Source organism: Herpailurus yagouaroundi, unplaced genomic scaffold (assembly GCF_014898765.1).
Source record: "Herpailurus yagouaroundi ecotype Mexico unplaced genomic scaffold, PumYag 120122, whole genome shotgun sequence".
Classification (NCBI taxonomy): Eukaryota; Metazoa; Chordata; class Mammalia; order Carnivora; family Felidae; genus Herpailurus; species Herpailurus yagouaroundi.
In genome coordinates this window covers 18,203-37,103 of record NW_024421917.1, presented here as the reverse complement: position 1 = coordinate 37,103, position 18,901 = coordinate 18,203, and the positions used below count along the sequence as shown (strand labels likewise).

The window sequence follows — 18,901 nt, the reverse complement described above, 5'->3', positions numbered from 1 at the left end:
CCGCTCATGCTCGCTCTCTCTCTCTCTCTCTGTCAAAAATAAATAAACATTAAAAAAAATTTAAATACTTAGTTGGAAGAAACAAAAAAAATTAAATGCTTATTTATTTAATTTAAGAGGAGAGTGCAAACATTAGAGGGCTAGAGAGGGAGAGAGAGAATAGCAAGCAGGCGCCACACTCAGGGAAGAGCCCACCTTGGGTTTGAACACATGGATCATGAGATCATGACCTGACCCAAAATCAAGAGTCATACGGTTTACCACCAAGCCACCCAGGCGCCCTTGGAAACATTTTCTGTGCAGATGGTGACTATATGTCTTGGTTTCTAGAACTCTCCTGATTTCAGGAAATTATTTTTACTTCTGCAAAACAGAATGCATGCTATCAGATAGTTTTCCTTAGTCAGAATTTTCGTATCACTGAATTCTAACATCGTCTGTCTAACTATGCAGTTTGGGAAATGGGTCACTCTTCTCTATGATTTCCAAGGTTCTGTGTAACTCACTGAGACACTAACTCTTCTAGAAATATCATTCACCCTTCCTCAGTCACTAACCCACAAATTTCTCACATAACATGTTTTAAGAAAAATAAAGACCTTAAAAGTGCATATATTGGAAATACCGTCCCTACCTCCCTGCACCGTTGGCAAGCACAGTTTTGGACAGATTGCTCTGCAGTCTCCCTGGGCCGCTGTGGGTGGAGTCTCAGTCCCCGGACTGACAGGGTTCGTGATTGGTGCTCAGTGATTCTGGAGGGACGTGGTGACTGTTGACAACACAACTTCTCTGACCCAAGACTCTACACTCTTCAGAGTAGGGGTGAAGGCACATCAGCGACCAGACAAGGAGTCATGAAGAGACAGCGGGGAGCCCTGCTGGGGCTTCTGTGGGTGCAGGTTTGCTGTGAGTGGGGGCGTCCCAGACGGGGGCTGGGGAGGTTCACAGCCCGCAGTGGAGGGGGAGCTGGCACAGAGCTCCTGCAGGGTCTACACCCTCAGCGGGTGTTCCCGGGAATACTTTATGGGTTTGAAAACTGCCTCAGTGGCTCTGCAGTGACTTCTTTTGTGTTTGGTTTTGTCTTTCCAAGCAGGGGTGAGAGGGATGGACGTGGAGCAGACACCTGCAGCCCTGAGCCTCCAGGAGGGAGCCAGCTCTACCCTGAGGTGCAATTTTTCCAGCTCGGTGAACAATGTGCAGTGGTTCCGACAGAACCCTGGGGGCGGCGGCCTCACCCGACTGTTTTACATAGTTTCAGGGATGAAGCAGGATGGGAGGTTGAACTGCACGGTGAACACTAAGGACCGGCACAGCAGCCTGCACATCAGGGCCTCCCAGCAGGAAGACTCAGCCACCTATCTGTGTGCTGTGGAGGCACAGTGCTCCCTGCTGCTCTGCAGCCTGTCCCCAAACTGCAGCTGGGCTCCCAGCCCAGGCTCCTCCACCAGGAAGCCTCCCTTGTGCAGCCGCATTTGCACAGCGTGCTTGGGACCATCTGGGGCTTTGAAGGCTCAAAGCTGGTGGCGGTAAACCTTGACAATAAATTATTCAAAATGAAAGTGTGTATGTGCACATTGCATAAAGCATATTGGAGGGATGTTAGTTCTTAAAATGTTTAGAATCTCTGGTTTTGGAACTTGCCGCCACATGGGAAAGCAAAGATCCGTAGGCTTTGAAATAGAAATTTAAGATAAAGATAAGAGCCTCAATGGAAAAGAATAACAGTTTCATGAGAAGTGTCAACTGATTCAATAACCGCTCATTAACACAGAAGCTAATTTGAAGTTCATTTTTCTTATAACTTAAGACACAATAAAATACATAGACAAGCATTCTGAATTGTATAGAAATCATGAAGCCAATTTTAGTTTCATAAACATGGTCCTAAAGTTACAGAAAATGTCAGAAAAACCAATTAAATGCTTCCGTATAAATTTAAATTTAAATTCAGATTTACATGAAACTGAATGGTATGTAAAGTCATATATATAAAAATTGTTCCACTAGAAACATCAGTGCTAGATTTACTTTATATTTCATTAATTTATCAGATACCTATGCTAATTTTCTCATAGCATATGAAACAGTCTTTAAGATCTGTTGCACCAACAGAAATATTCCTCTCAAAATTAAAAATTATCAAAAATTTCATTTGCAGTATTACATTTACCAACAACTACATTGTTATATCGATTGAAATGAAGTTACTAAAAGTATAAATTTTGATAACCTAATAATTAATTTGGAGAAAGCAACCTAGAAAAATATTATTATAGTACACTACCAAAGTATTATTGGGTTTTTTTTAGGGTTTGGTATGTTTAATAACTTGTATATGTTTATTATATTAATATTTTTATATATTAATATACATTTGATTTTTTTAATGTTTATTTTTGAGACAGAGAGAGACAGAGCATGAATGGGGGAGGGTCGGAGAGAGAGAGAGAGGGAGACACAGAATCTGAAGTAGACTCCAGGCTCCGAGCTGTCAGCACAGAGCCCGATGTGGGGCTTGAACTCACAAACCAGGATATCATGACCCGAGCTGAAGTCAGACGTTTAACTGACTGAGCCACCCAGGCACCCCTACATTTGATTTTTTTACAGTTTGTTTATTTTGAGAGAAAAAGGGGGGACAGAGGGAGAAAGAGAGAGAGAATCCCAAGCAGGCTCTATGCCCAGCACGGTGCCAATGAGGGGCTTGAGGCAAGCTCTGACCCTCGACAGTGAAATCATGACCTGAGCCCAAGTTGATAGTTGGATGTTTAATCTACTCAACCACTCAGGCTGACTTTTTTAAAGACAGTTTTATATTTTATTACATAGTTTAATTTTTTTTTCTTTTTAAACATGGGGCCACAAATTTTCTGTTTCATTGCATATCGCCAATTATATAGCCAGCTCTGCCTGGGAAGTTTGAACACCCAAGTTAAACTGGAATAAGGGAACTAGAAGCCAGAAAGCAATCAGGCTGTATGAGAAAGTATTTGTTGCTTTACATATGTTTGAGTAAGCTCATCCACCATGGAGCCAACCCCATCTCACTGCCTGTGGTAAATTTTATACAGAGTGAGTAAAGTTCCATTTTATTCCATTTTTTTCCCCCTATAGATTGGGATCCTCCTTGAACCATCTTTGGTCTCCCAGAAGAAAAGAAAACCCAAAGAGGATCTTACCCTGAAGACTCTGTCTCTGCTTCTGAAGAGGCCCTAGCATTGGTTAGGAGCAACCTCAGACCCACAAGATCACATGTGGTTGTGGAAACGGGCTTGGGGTTCCATGATTCAGGCAATTTCTCCTCACACTCACATCAGTCCATACTGCTCACAGCCAGTCCTCAAAAGACTTGCTTTGTTATATAGTACAAAAGAAATTTAGAACTGGAAGAGCCCTTAGAAGGGCTTAGTCCACTTCATTTTACAAAACAAAGGCTGTACCCAAGATGGTACCATGGAACAATTAGGTTGTCAGTGAGCTGGGAGAGAAAGAAACTGAGTTTCCTCACTTCCTCTTTGGCATTCTCCCCACTGCCTCCTTGCTGCAGGGCCATCCTGCTGGGTAAAGAGATTGTGTCTAATGCAAGCCCAGCCACTTATATCTCTGCAGTTTGGGTCTGGGAGAGCCATGGTCCAATCAGTTTGATTGCCTGAATGGAGAGTTGCAATTTGTGTAAATATCTGACACTTTGGGCAGGAAAAAGAACTCAGGCTGAGCCACTGTTATTCTACCTGCAAACTTACTTATTCCTCACTGGTTTCTGGAGGTGAAAGCCAAGGATGATTGTGTCAACTGAACACCTCCATGCATTTCTAAGGACTTTCCTAAAAATAGCAGATATATTTATATCCCAGGTGGACATCTCTTGAAGGCAAAATGTGAATATAGAGCATCACTAATACATTGTTATGAAATGTAATCACTGCATTGGGAGACTACGGGGGAATATCGTCCTCATGCAGCTGGCCATCCATGAATGTACTAGAAAAAGCCTTGCTAGGTCTACACTTTTTGATGATGAGTCAGGCAACATTCAATGAAATAATCACGGGGCTATGAGTTTTGCCCAAGAAATGATTATACTTGTGCTACAGCTCATATATAGGACATTATGCTAAATAGAGCATACTCATACTATAACGTTCAGTTCTGGATAACATAACTCAAAAGGGAAAATATTGACTTAAAGTATATGTCTCCAAGAAGAGAGAAATTCACCCAAAGAAGGTTTTGGGAATTCTATCCTATGGAGGAGTATGGATGAGTAAAATGAGGAAGAATCTTAGAATGGAGAAAATTTACATATGTAAAAACACACAATTTATATTTACAGACAAGTTTATATGTTGATTTTGATTCTTCATCAGAGTTGTCCCTAAATTTTTAAAGGTGTGGAATGTGATTGAGGATTTTTTTTTCTGCCTAATTTCAGAGGAGTAGTGAGTACAATCCTTAGGAAAAGGGCTTCCACTTAATGTAGGTGAGGCAGTCTTGATTTCCCTAGGATCTGTTCTCATGATGAGTAGTCTACTTGTACTACTCCCCTGGGCAGCCATGGCAATATTTAGGCTTCCCTAGATTGTCTTCATTACATTGTAATTGGAGAATATCAAACTATTAAAGTAGATGAGAAAGGATTTTTGCCAGAAAGGGATAATTCTGGAAATCTACAGGACAAAGAACTTTATCAGTGTCTTTGGAACACTGTAGTGGAGTTTGGGAGAAAAATGGCAAAGTATGGAATCTGAGGACTCGCCAAGGCAGCAGAAATCTACGCTAGGAGAGTTGGCTTACACGTTAGAGGAACCTCTACTAAGGATTTGAGTCACTTACTACATTTTGGATCTGGCACCGTTTTGATATCAGAAAATAAAAGCATCTGTAGTATAAATGGCGACATATTTTGGATCTGAAACCGGATATGTTGTGAGAATTTCCATTCTTTCCCCCAATACTTTGCAGTATAAAATCCTTGTAGCAATAGGAATAGATTTCTGAGAGCATGTCAGATTTCCCATCACAAATAACCAAGTCAAAATGTTTCCTAACTCATGGACTTGTCCCCCTGCTCCTTTATCATTGACATTTTTATGACAGTCATATTAACTGACAAAGATTCCGCATTTTGACTGCTGGTAATGTCACTTCTCTGGAAATTGCCAGGTCACAGGCAAGACCAGCTCAGAAGAGCAGCGTCTGAGATAAGAGGCATTTGAAATATTTATTCTTTGGCTTACATGTTCCTTTTAGGAAGAGCTTTTCTCCATAACAGACAAATGAAGCTGGTAGATTTGGCAGAAACGGAAGGTTTTCTATGTTCTTTGTTTAAGACAGTGAGTCATGATTCCTTCCTCGTTTCAAACATGTACACGAGGCCCATCATTGAATAAACAGCAACAGGATCTACTCTTTTGAACTTAACAGTGACTCAGTAGTGTGCAGAGGTATAAATCTTAATGTTTACATTCTTCCTGTGCATCTAGTCTCTGGTCTAGGATGTAATTTGTTTGACGTATTGCTGCCATTATGCGTCTGAGACCCTCAGAGGCACGGGGTAGGGGAAGGTTTTCCCCAGTGAGTTCAGTACAGACGTGACCACAGGAGGGTGCACCTGAGCTGCCGCAGACCAGGCGGAGGGTCCATGGTAGAGCATTTGCATGAGTTAGGTCTGGCAGAAGCACAGTCGTCTCCTTATTGGCTGGTGGACACGTGGGAAACCACTCTGACTGATGCAGGAAAGAAGGGCGGGCCGGTACTAGAAGTAGCTGTGCTGGCTGGAGGTGGCAATTCTGAAAGTGATCGTAATTGTAATTGGGAGGAACCATGAGGACATCCGAGGGGGCTTTCATCACGCTCTTGTGGCTGCCACTGCACTGTGAGTTGAGTGTTTATGAGAAACAGAGTAATGAGTGGATAGTCTTCAGCAGTCAAGACTGGCTTTACTCAGGTTTCCTCCAGGTAGTGGAGAAAAGGGGGATTCTGAAGCACAATAACGCGGGACCTGCTCTCCTTTCTTTGACCTTTTCTTTCTGCACAGGGCTCAGCCGAGGAGAGAATGTGGAGCAGAGTCCTTCCACCCTGAGTGTCCAGGAGGGAAACAGCTCTGTTATCACCTGTAGTTACTCAGACAGTGCCTCAGACTACTTCCCCTGGTATAAGCAAGAACTTGGAAAAGGTCCCCAGCTCATCATAGACATTCGTTCAAGTGTGGCCAAAAAAGAAGACCAAAGACTCACTGTTTTACTGAATAAGACGGCCAAGCATCTGTCCCTGCACATCGCATCCGCCCAGCCTGCAGACTCAGCTGTCTACTTCTGTGCAGCAAGTGCACATTGCGTCCCAGACACCTGCTGCCTGCACCCAAACCTGTGACTGGGCAACCCCTGTCCTTTGACACAGAACTTCAAGTAGATCGTTTGTGCTATTGTTTGCCTGCAGGTGGAAGCTAATGTGTTAGACATTAAAGCATAACTGAAGACAACTGGGATCGAGATGACCCAGACAGGGTTAGAACATTTCGTTGAATCATTGCTGCTTATTGGATTTTTGAAGGGAGTAGTAAGGTTTTATTTTGCAATTCAGGTTTAAAGCTGATTTACATTTGTTGTTCAGACTCCTGTCATACAAACAACTTCTTGGTAAATTGTCACATTCCTGTCATGCATTAGCTTTCAACTCTTATCTTTCCAGTACTTCAGATGTTGCTTTTGTTCTGTTATAAAACATTGTGTGCTAAATATAGAAAATATGTAAAAAGCAAAGTGTGAAATTGATAATTGTGTATCCAGCTAATTTATTATCAATGTTTCATTTACTCTCTTCTTAAATTCTAATGTAACTTGGATTCTGATTTTTTCCATTCAATGTTATATCCTGAATTGAGCATTCTCCTCTAACACCTGATTTTTAATAGCTCCGTGAGAGATTTTCACAAGTCACAGTAATATTTTTAATTTTTTTCCTCTTCTGTCTTTCTGGCAATATGTGGCAGTCCTTTCTGTGTGTTCTGAATATTTTCTTCTCGAGAAAATGTGAGTTAGGATTTTCTTGAGAGCCCAGTGATGGTATGTGTGTTATGTATATTTGAGGAAAATTAAAAGCAGAAGAGATTTGTCAAGAATTTGAATTGAGAATTAAGACTCTTTTCAAAACTTTGTTAGTATTTTTTCACATCTACAATCATATAATTTAGAAAGGAAAGTTGTATCTTTCAATCATAATTATACAGCACAAACTTTTTTTACATAGTTGATCATCAATAGATGTTTATTAATGGAAGAAGGAAAAGGTGAATTCTGCTATATATTTAGAATTTTTATTTAAGCTTGTGAGTAAATTAAATTTATAAGTTGACTTGTGAAAAATAAGCTCCTAAAAGTCTGTATTTGGTTATTGAAGAACATAGTGTTTCCTTCTGTTTACCTATGTGTTTTTCAATAAAGCTCCATTGTTTTAAGGTAAAGAAACTTACTCCTAGACATTTAATTTTTATTGTTCCTAATGATTGGAATCTTTATTCCTGGGATATGTGGGCAAAATTATTATATATATTCATCATGCACCTCACCTAAGTATTCTTAGTGGATTGCAGAAGGCATTTAGATTAACATTTATTGTAGAGATAGCTTGCTACAAATTTCCCTATCTTAGCTTCATATTTTGACTGAGTTAAGCATTACTTGTGCAGCGTTTTTAAAAAGTAATTCTTTTAGTGGGGTGCCTGGGTGGTTCTGTTGGTTGGGCGACCAACTTCAGCTCAGGTCATGATCTCATGGTCTGTGGGTTTGAGCCCCGAGTTGGGCTCTGTGCTGACAGCTCAGAGCCTGGAGCCTGCTTCGGATTCTGTGTCTCCATATCTCTCTACTCTTCCTCCCCTGTGTTATATCAAAAATAAATAAACATTAAAAAAAAATTTTAAAGGGAATTCTTTTAGTGTTGAAAATAGAATCAATATAAGGAAAGAATTTGCATAAATAATTATTTTCCTAATTCTCCCACCCCTACTCAATAGCAGGCTATTTTCAAGACATCTCATATTCTTCCTAAAGATGGATACAATTGATGATTCAGTATGGTGAGAATGATCCCTCTTGGCTGAGTTATGGTGGTCAGTTATAAGCTAACTGGTTTGTTGTTGTAGGGAAAGTCATTAGGTTAAATTAGGTTTAAAATATCTGAATAAGAAAGGTCAGTATTGTAGCCCAACACCTCAGTCAGCTTGGATTATTTGATTATATGGTTATACACCAGCTCCTGTGCAGTAGAAGGAAGGCGACTCTTGATTGTTCCATTTCCTCCAAGCCTGATAAGGAGTCAGAGGGAAGGGCAGTTTATATTTTAATGTTTTCTTTCTTCTTAAACCAAGTTAGAAGAGAGAGGGTGCAGTTACTCTTAGCTCAACTGCTTTCTCATACTTAGGCGAGAATGTATTCAACAGAAGAAAACAAAAAGCTAGTCAGAGTGCAGAGTCAGTTCATAGCCTAGATCCAGATACATTCAGGCTTTAAAACTTCATTATGGATGGTGGATTTGTTACCACTGCCTCTGGACGATGTATATCACAGGCTTTATCACAGAAATTCTTTCTGCCTTTGTTCTGAAGGCCAGAAGTTGAATTTATTTCACTGGGATGATATCATGATGCTAACAAGGCTGTACCCCCTCCAGACACTCTAGGGAGACATGATTCCTTGTCTCTTACAGCTTTGGTTGCTGCCTGCATTTTTGGCCTATGACCACTTCACTCTAACCTCTGCCTCCATGGTTTCATTGATGTCTCTTTTTCCTGTCTTCAAAACTCCCATTGCTTCCTCTTAAAACTATACATGTGACTGTATTTAGGCCCACATAATCCAAGATTATCTCCTCATCTGAGGATCCTTAACTTAATCATATCTTTAAGTTTGTGTTTATTTTTTTTTCTCCTCCATTTTCCACCTGATGTTTATTTATTTATTTCTTTATTTATTTATTGTCCATTATTTTGCCTCTCACAGTTGGCATGGCTGGTGCTTTGTTTCCTAAGCTGAGAAAATAATATACATCTTAGGCAGAGTGCAGTCATAAAAATAGAAGTCACATCACTTATTTTCTTTTCTCAATGTTTTAAAATTGTATTAAAGAAATTCTATAGGGGCGCCTGGGTGGCGCAGTCGGTTAAGCGTCCGACTTCAGCCAGGTCACGATCTCGCGGTCCGTGAGTTCGAGCCCCGCGTCGGGCTCTGGGCTGATGGCTCAGAGCCTGGAGCCTGTTTCCGATTCTGTGTCTCCCTCTCTCTCTGCCCCTCCCCCGTTCATGCTCTGTCTCTCTCTGTCCCAAAAATAAATAAACGTTGAAAAGAAATTCTATAGAAAAATGGGCTATTTTTGGATACAGTTATATCTGTGAATATTAAATTTAATACATAGTATAGATTCATCTAACCACTATACAATCATGATGCAGAACGAATTCATCACTTCACCCAAATCCCTTGTTCTGTAACTTTTAAAAAAATTTTTTTAAATGCTTATTTATTTTTGAGAGAGAGAGAGAAAGAGCAGGTGAGGGAGAGAGAGAGAGAGAGAGAGAGAGAGAGAGAGAGAGAGAGAGAGAGAAACACAGAATCCAAAGGAGACTCCAGGTTCTGAGCTGTCAGCACAGAGCCTGAGGCAGGGCTCCAACCCAAGGTCTGCGAGATCGTGACCTGAGCCAAAGTCGGAAGCTTAACTGACTGAGCCACCCAGGCACCCCAGTTCTATAACTTTCTAATCACACTCTCTGCCATCCATAAATTTTTGTACACCTGTTTGTTGTTTTATATTTTTATCTTATAAGAATGTCATATGAATGGGAGCTGACAATACATAATCTTTTGATAACTCTGCATCTTAGTGGGAAGAAGCTCATGCCACAGGCACCTGTATGGTCTCTGCCTCTCCCACAATCTCAGTGTTTCTTATCCCTGATTTTTTTAACTTTTAAGTTATTTTATAAAAATGATGAGTTATACTCATCATTTCAAGTGTTTAGACTCTTAAAGATTTGATTCATGTTTCTAGAGAAGAAACACTATAGCCATCAAAATGTAGTGGTTTAGTGGACTGTAGGACCAACTCATCTAGTCAGGTTGAGACATGTTCTTTACAGAAGTCTAGTTGTATCTAGTCTATTCTAAATTTTTCTAACATTTAAGACAAATTTTATTGATTAAAATTCCCTTTACTTGCACTAATTGGGGTATGTTTATTGTTTGGCTTTTCAAGGAGATGACACAAAGTAACATACACAACATTTTTTTTAAAATCTTTGTTGCGCTAACAATGGCTTTGCATAGCTGAATTATAGCATCAGGATGGGTATTGTGTCAGGTAAAGGCTTTACTCAGACAAGTTATTTTACCAGTAAGAGAACAAAGTCATGTAATTCAAAAATTGTAACGTTTATCATTAAAGTGGGAATATATTTCTAAAAGGACAAAGGAACAAAAGAATAGAAAGAAGAGCATGAGAATCAGTGGTGCCAAACATCAAAGAGAATTCTCTTCTAATGGTCTTGGATAGAGTTGTCTGCTTTATACAGTAATATGTTTGTTTCAAGTTTCTTGGGTCGGCACTCACCTCTGTGACCTGTCTGCTTCTGCTGATTCTCTCAAGAACCTCAGTTTAAGATTCCTAATATGAGCAATATTTTGCATTCTTGTCAATGAAGGATCCATGATGTCATACTAGATGGTAAACGTGTAACCAAGGATCCATTTTATGTACTTTATCTGTTGAACTGGTAATAAATAGTACCTCATAAGGTCATTTCACATGTCTCCATGGACGTCTTTCTCTGGGATTTTGTTCAGAGCTGATTAAATGAAAGGCCAGATTATAATCTGGGATGAAAGGAAGAGTGTGAAGGGTTTATTGATCGAGTTCTGTTTGTGAAGGTTGGACTATGTGTGGGTTGGGACATCTGAGCTACATGGGCTGCAGTGAGCAGTTTATGTTAAGACAGCACAGGACTTCGTGAGGGAAGGTTGCAGGGCCTGAGGGCTAAGGCTAACATGTACCAGGCCACACTTGTTCCAGGGTGTCTGCTATAGTAACCCATTTCAGTTTTTTTTTTTAAGTTTATGTATTTATTTTGAGAGAGAGAGAGAGACAGAGGGTAAGCAATCAGGCAGAGAGAGGGAGAGACAGAATCCCAAGCAGGCTTAGAGCACAGAGCCCGACAGGGGGCTTGAACTCACAAACTGTGCTCATGACCTGAGCCAAGATCAACAGCCAAACACTTAACTGACTGAGCCACACTGATACCCCAATTTTAGTGTTAATATTCCATTTGTTGTTCCACTATAAGAGAAGATTGGGGGTGGGGGTGATAGTAGAGGTGAATTTTCTGTGTGAGGGCAAACCTTACGTAAGGTCTGTCCCAGAGAAATTTGCTCTGCTATAGAGAAATTAACGGAAACGGCTCAGGTAGTACACAAAGTCCACTTGATATTTAGCTCTCTTTTTTGTGATTGCTGTGATTTTCTGATGGGAGAGTGCTCAATCCATGTCATAAATGAAATGCTGTAACTAGTACACACTCATGGCTCCTGGAGGGAATGCAATTGTGTAAGTTCCTTATGGAGATACTCAAACGCTTCCTTGGGACGGAATTCCAGACCATATTCCAGCTTTCCAGATTTTATGGGATTTTGTTGGTTCCAAGACACGAACAGGCACGAACAGCCCCATGTTGATCGTCCTAGAGAGTTTCCGCAGCAGTGTTTGTTTCATGTCGCAACCAACTGTCCCTTCTGTGATGCGTGGTCTCTGCAGAGTTTTACAAGTGTTTGGTGCAGATCATTTGGCTCCACCAGGCAGTTGTCCTAGGTTTGATATATCCTGTTCTCATGGATGCAACAAATCATCACTTTCAGTGATTCTTTAAAAACTGAGGCCAAGTTTGCAACATCTAAAATGGAATTACTGGATTTGTCTTTATGTTCAGGCAGAAGTGCTTGCATAAGAACCTTGGTCAGAAAGGTGTGTTCAGCACCATGACCTCATTTTCCCCTAGCTTCTGCAGTGTCTTTTGTATTATGAGACATTGTTCATGACAAAAAGTTTTTGAATAGCATGAAGACATCCAGTAATTCATGTATTTGCTGTCCCTTTTAATTGGATGCGTGAGAGGGTTAAGGAAAGTTAGAAAGTTAAGGCACCTCATTGTGTTTATAGTGTTTGGAAGCTGTGAAGGACATTAAAGACATACTGACTGACACTGATTACATAAGTTTTTGTAAATTGATAGGCCCTAGAGATATTCGCTAGTTCAGCCACTTGAATTAAAGTTCTTGCTATGTGATTGGATTTTGTAAGGGAGTCTGGAGTAGCAATTGCATGACCAGTCTGGTGTCTCTTTCAATGTTTAAGATAAGATTAAAAATCTATTAATTCAAAAACTTGTCTGAGAGTGTCCAAAAGATTGAGCCTAGACATGGACACTTCCTGAAAGTCAGAAGCACAATCATGAGGTTCCCTTCATTGAGAAATGTGTTAGAGTTTAAAAATAGGAGAAGTTAATATTTCACATTTACTCAGCCAGCTGGTAGAAAAATGTTAGGTGTTTTCAGAAAGTTATAGTCTATCACTTAGAGAGCAGGATAGTTGGTACTCTATGCGGTTCCATCATATTTCATGGCGACTGCAGTACAAATTCTGGAGATGCTTCAAACAATGTAGCTGAGGCTACAATGATTTTGAGACAAGGACGTTAAGACTTTGCTACTGTGTCAGGAGACCAACAATAATAGATTTTTGTTGTTTGCCATGATGTTGAGGAATATCCCTAGGACACAACTTTCCTTTTTGTTTCTTTAATTTTATGGGGAGTTGCAGGAGGAGAGAGAGACAGAGAGAGACAGAGAATCTCAAGCAGGTTCCATGGGAAGCCTGAAGCAGGGCTCAAGCCATGAAACTGGGATCTTGACCTGAGCTGAAATCAAGATCAAGTGTTCAATAGACTGAGCCAGCCAGGAGGCCCACAACCTTACTTTTAATGTACATACCCAGAGAATGCGTATTACAATCAAATATCGTATGATCAGCAGTCCTGTTGAGGTGTATGGGGTCACCTAGGGTTTATTATCTTCAGAACTGAGCATAGAAACTATCAGACTGTGGTTCAACTGGGGTAATCAAAAATATACATCCAAAGGTTGGATAACCTTATGACCAAACTCTGGTTTCCTCTGCACTTTCTGAACAGAGCTGAGCTGTCAAACTAAACAGTGAAGAGAAGAGACCTCAGTGACAGGATATATTGTCTGAAGGCTTCAGTCTAAACTCTTCAGCAAAGAGTGACTAGATTTTTCTGCTTTTGGCCCCAACATGGAGACATGAACAGATACTGAGAGAGAAGAGAAATACTGACATAATAACAGGTAGACTGAAAGAGCTACAGTGATTAGTCTAAACACTTTGCCTTCTTATCATAACGTGATTTATTTCTACGTTAGGTGATAAAACATAGCGTGAACATACATGATTCTTAATCTTATGTTGTTTTCATAATCCATCACAGGTAGTATTTTTAAGTGAGTGCCATCCACCCACTTTCATCACAGACGCGATGAATGAACGTATCACAGTTAAACCATCAAGCCTCATTTCAGTGTTAAATTTTACAAGTTCTTTTTCAGATGGAATTGTTTCCAAGTTAAGAGTCGCTTAATGCGAAAGGATGTTTGGGCAGTGAGACTCTCAGCTGGTATAGGGAGAAGTGTGACATGACCCACACAACGTGCTACCCCAGGAAGCCCCTGTTTCCTGTTCTGGGGCGGCAGCAGCACATACCCAGCCATCCTTCCCTCACCTGGCATGCTCCCCTCACAGTGCCCAGCCCTGAAATTGAAGTAGACATTTACCATTTACCATGAGTGGAAGATCTCAAACATGCTTCTGTCCAGCCTTCCGAAGGTGGTCACGGCTTCAAGGTAGGGTCATGTGTCTAAGTGGGGATGGCCCCTGTGAAAACGTCCCTACCCAGTTACCTAAAAACGGGAGATAGGCAGTGTCTTGTGGGGACCTTGGGAGGGAGGCATAGTGGTATACAAAAGGATTTCTTTGTGCCACATCGCTCTAAAACCTCTGATTCCATGTTTTTTTCCTTCAGGATCCAATATTGTCCCGAAGGGAACTCAGGCCCAACCAGCAGTGTTAGTGCAGGACAAGGGGGCTGTCATCCTGGAATGCACATATGACCCCAGTGATCTAAGTTACAGTCTGTTGTGACACAAGCAGCCCAGCAGTGGGAAGATGATTTTCCTTATTCTTCAGGATTCTTAGAGTGAACAAAATGCCACAGAAGGTTGCTACTCATTCAATTTCCAGAAGATGAGAAAATCCATCCATCTTGCCATCTCAGCTTCATAGCTATAGGACTCCCCAGTGTATTTCTCTGCACTGACGGAGTCTACAGTGAGAAGCGTGTTGGAGGGAGGTGCCCAAACCCCAGGGCTCTTGTTGATACATCCCTCTGCTGTAGGGCCCAAGGCAGGGAGTTGCCGTCCCATACAGGAAGTGCCTAGGGCTGTGGCAGCTCAGATGTAGGGTTAGAGGGAAAACCTGACTCTAAGAAAATACCTCCCTAGGTAAGAAAGATCATGCATCAAAAACATCCTGATCCCTGAAAATCTGTATTGAAATTGTTCATTGAGGGGCACCTGAGTGGCTCAGTCAGAAGCATCTGACCTGGGCTCAGGTCATGATCTCATGATTCGTGTGTTGAGCCCCACATCAGGCTCTCTGCTGTAAGCACAGAACCCGCTTCAGATCCTCCAACTCCCTCTCTCACTGCCCCTCCCCCACTCTCTCTCTCTCTCTTTCTCTCTTTCTCTCTCTCTCTCACACACACACACACACACACGCACACACTCTCTCTCTCCCTCTGTCAAAAATAAACATTAAAAAAAAGAAAGAAATTGTTTATTGATGACTACAAGAGCACCGTAAAGAATTTGCCATTTTGCCATTAGATTCAGCTAGAAGAACTGGCTAAAGAAATTTGGAAACATGTGACTCAAAAATCAGCTAAAATGTGTTTGAGTTGTTTTTTTTTAAAGAGTTATAGATAATGACTTCCTCTTTATTTTCAAGCCAGCACCATCCACACCTATCTGGAATTCTCCCTGTATATTTAAATAGAAGTTTCATGCTGCTTGTCCCAAATTCCTTCCAGCATAGTTTTAAGGCAGGTTCTGACAATGTGATTTGCAAGGTGGAGGAGAAGCGAAGGGATGTGTGAACACAAAAGTTATCCAGGCCCGAGTTTCTTACTTCCCTCTGCATCTGGGAAAACATTCCCATGTTGCTCTGGGAAGCTGCTTGATGTGAATCTGTGGAGTGGCCCCAGCAAACAGCCTGAGCTAAACTTCCATCTATGTGTCTGGAGATAAACGTTTACAGGGCTACAGAAGATGTGTGCCTCTCCAAAACTTATCCTGATAATCCTGATTCCTTACCTTGTGAGGAAAAATTATTTGATTAAAGCTTGGCAGCAAACTCTAATAGAAAGCACCTTTGAGGCTAAAACTTGTTAATAGTATAGGATTAATAATTGTTGCCTAATTCACATAACAGTCACCTTATACATATAAGAGTCAACAAAACAGTGAGAGAATGAGATAAGAATCTCAGATCATTCAATAGGAATTCGACAACTTCATTTATGATGTTTCTTCTGTCTAGAATTCACACTATTTTACTTTTTAATGATTTTGAAAATGAGGAATACTTGACGACTAAAATATTTGACTATAAAATAGTATGACTTTTCTACTGGAAAGCTTTTATTAAGAAGATTGTATTCCTTACAATTCATATTATTTTAGGACCAAGAAATACTGTATTTCAATTAAAAGCTATTTGTTTATAAATTTTGTTTAAGATTATTTAGTGAGTGCTTAAAAAAGGACAGTGGGTATTCTAAATATTGGGTTACAATGCTGAAAAACACAGAAGCACTCAGTAATGAGTTGGCTTCTTATAACTTTCTATATATTCAACCTCAACCCTTTTCTGGGGGTCAGTGGATTATAGGCTGGCCCACAGTGGATACGTGAAAGCATAAAGTACTGTATTTAATGCTTTAGAGACTGTTATCCTCTCAGCTACAGAAACGTGCTGGGATGTTCTGTTAAAGAACTTCCACATCAGGTAGTGTCCTAAGAAGAAAGTAGACCTGGGAGGTCAGGATTGCTGCTGTTCAGATTTCCAAGTGCCACCTGAAGACTGCCATGCGCCTCATAAAGTCAGGGACAAAGACATCTTGCTGACTCTGGGAGGACTCTGGCCACCATGCACCTTTTTTCAGTCCCCGTCCAGCAGGGGGTGCAGCTTCCTAACATAAACACCTTTCCTGAGAAATGTGGGCTTCCACTGATCATTGCTCTGTCTCTCTAATGCTTCCTGCTACGAATGAAGCACATTAGCTAGGTGACACTCTAGAGATGAACTCTTCTCCAGGCTTCGTGACTGTGGTACTCTTGATGCTTGGTAAGTAAAATGCCTCTTAGTATTTGGATTGTTTCATCTATTGTGACAGCAAAACCTATAACTCTAATTTTATCCAGGAGATTTGTGCCCAAGGTAACACAGGTCTCTTTTCTTTTTTCCCAGGACGAACCCACGGAGACTCAGTGACCCAGATGGAAGGCCCAGTGACCCTCTCCAAAGGGGAGTCCCTGACTATAAACTGTACTTATTCAGCGACAGGGTACCCCACTCTTTTCTGGTATGTCCAGTATCCTGGAGAAGGTCCACAGCTCCTCCTGAAAGCCTTGAGGGACAAGGAGAAGGGAAGTCACAAAGGTTTTGAAGCCACCTATGACGGAAAATCCAAAACCTTCCACTTGGTGAAATCCTCAGTGCAAGTGTCAGATTCGGCTGTGTACTACTGTGCCCTGAGTGACACAGTGACAGGGACTGCAGGGGGAGCTGAGCGCAAACTCTGAGCAGAACAGGGCCTGGGATGCTGAGCATCTCTGACTGATCCACTCTGGTTCCAGCACTCTGTATGGTGGTTTGCCCCTCAGTGTCTGCTTGATACACAAGTCATACAAATGGCTAGAGCATGGGAACCAGAAGGAACATTCCCCAAACCCAGCTGTTCATTAGTGCAATGAGAAATTCCAGTAGTTCCTCCGTCAGGACCTAAGTAATTTCAAGGTGAAACCACATAACATTGAAGTGGTGTCTTGCTCACCCTGCAGTGAAAGTCCAGCCCCACAAGCTGCTGAGGCCCCCCTGGTGGGTATTGCTGTGTCCAATGACACACTGAGAGAGCCAGGGTGTGCCCGAGAAGGTGGTGTCCGTCCCATGTCTTCCTGACAGAGGATGGGCAGGAGAGGTGATGGGAGAGCTGCAGCCCCAAACCAGGTTTGAACAGAGAAAGAAGGGGAGGGAAGACAGGAGGGGAACATATGGAAGTGACAATGAAAGAGAGGCAAGGGACCTGTGGCCTAGTTTCTTTTCTAGTAAATCAGATTGTAGACACAGGCTGATGTTCAAAATGAAGGGAGAGGGCAGACACATAATTGAGGAAATGACTCATGTCCAGGCCAGTTAAGTAGATCAGTTGGCTTTGGAACAGTAAGAACTCGAGTGAGATGGTTTTCAGTGCTCAGGCAATATGGTGAGATTAAATGCTCTTGGACTGACTTTTTATAACAATATAGATACATAGGTCATACTGGCAGAAAATCCTATAGATTTCTCCGATGTCTCTCCCAGAGGGAGAAAAATCATGGGTTTTGGAAATGATATGGGATGAGGAGAAATAGTGAAAATGACGATAGAAAAAGCAAACTCTGCATTGCCCTGCAAATATACTGCCAGACTTTGCAAATATTACAATCTTCTTTAAATATTCTCTCCTTATCAGCTGATTTTATGAGTGAGCCATGATCAGAATATTAATACATTTCCTTATATATTAGTTATATATTCGTGATTTAAATTAATTTTTTATGGGGCAGCTGGGTGGCTTAGTCAGTTAAACATCTGGCTTCAGCTCAGGTCATGATCTCGTGGTTTGTGAGTTCGAGCCCCATGTCAGGCTCTGTGCTGACAGTTCGGAGCCTGGAGCCTGCTTCAGATTCTGTGTCCACCTCTTTCTCTTCCCGTCCCCTGCTCATGCTGTCTCTTTCTGTCTCTCAAAAATAAATAAACATTAAAAAATTTAAAAAATATATTTTTTTATTTAATTGGTTAAAATGTAAATTTTACAGTCAAACCTTGGTTTGCGAGCATAGCTTGCTCTGGAAACATGCTTGTAATCTAAAGCACTTGTATATGAAAGGAAATTTCCCCATAAGAAATCATGGAAACTTAGATGACTCATTCTACAACCCAAAAATATTCATTTAAAAATGATTACAGTACTGTAATATAATACAAAATAAAAAGAACATACTAATCATAAGGAAAAATAAACAGATTAACCTTGCACTTCCCTTTGAAAACCTTTGTGACCGGTGTGAGGGAGATAAGAGAGAGGAAGGTTAGTATGTAGGATGACTTTCACTATCACTAATGGAATCATTGCTATCTATTGGCTCAATGGAATCTTTTTTTCTTGCAACTTTAACAAGGAACCTATCCAATGACACTTGCTTTTGCCTCCTTTTGAGGATTTTGCAGAAATGTGACATTGCATTGTTGTTAAAAGGATTCATTGCTCGCACTGCTACAGCGTTATTCAGGTGGTGATTGTCTACAAAATTTTGCACTATTTCCACATTTTACACATCTCCCTAATGTCATTTGAAGTGAGGGATTCCTCCACCTTTTCCTCCTCCTCCTCCTCTATAGAGGAGATGCAGATGTAGACTTCTCATAAAACCTTGGAATTTTGGCCACTCGCATACCTTATTGGTACTTC

General features: G+C 41.0%; 3 gene segments (V, D, J or C); all 3 read left to right on the top strand.

The window, feature by feature from the left end:
- Window positions 1–763: 763 nt before the first annotated feature.
- Window positions 764–4,052, top strand: LOC121026508 (T cell receptor alpha variable 22-like). The segment is given in 3 exon segments: window positions 764–906; window positions 1,094–1,526; window positions 3,115–4,052. Coding segments are annotated over 3 exon segments (555 nt in total).
- A 1,617-nt stretch (window positions 4,053–5,669) lies between these two features.
- Window positions 5,670–6,515, top strand: LOC121026509 (T cell receptor alpha variable 13-1-like). The segment is given in 2 exon segments: window positions 5,670–5,875; window positions 6,038–6,515. Coding segments are annotated over 2 exon segments (387 nt in total).
- Window positions 6,516–16,414: 9,899 nt separating this feature from the next.
- On the top strand, window positions 16,415–16,978 carry LOC121026513 (T cell receptor alpha variable 9-2-like). The segment is given in 2 exon segments: window positions 16,415–16,515; window positions 16,639–16,978. Coding segments are annotated over 2 exon segments (381 nt in total).
- The last annotated feature ends 1,923 nt before the right edge of the window (window positions 16,979–18,901 follow it).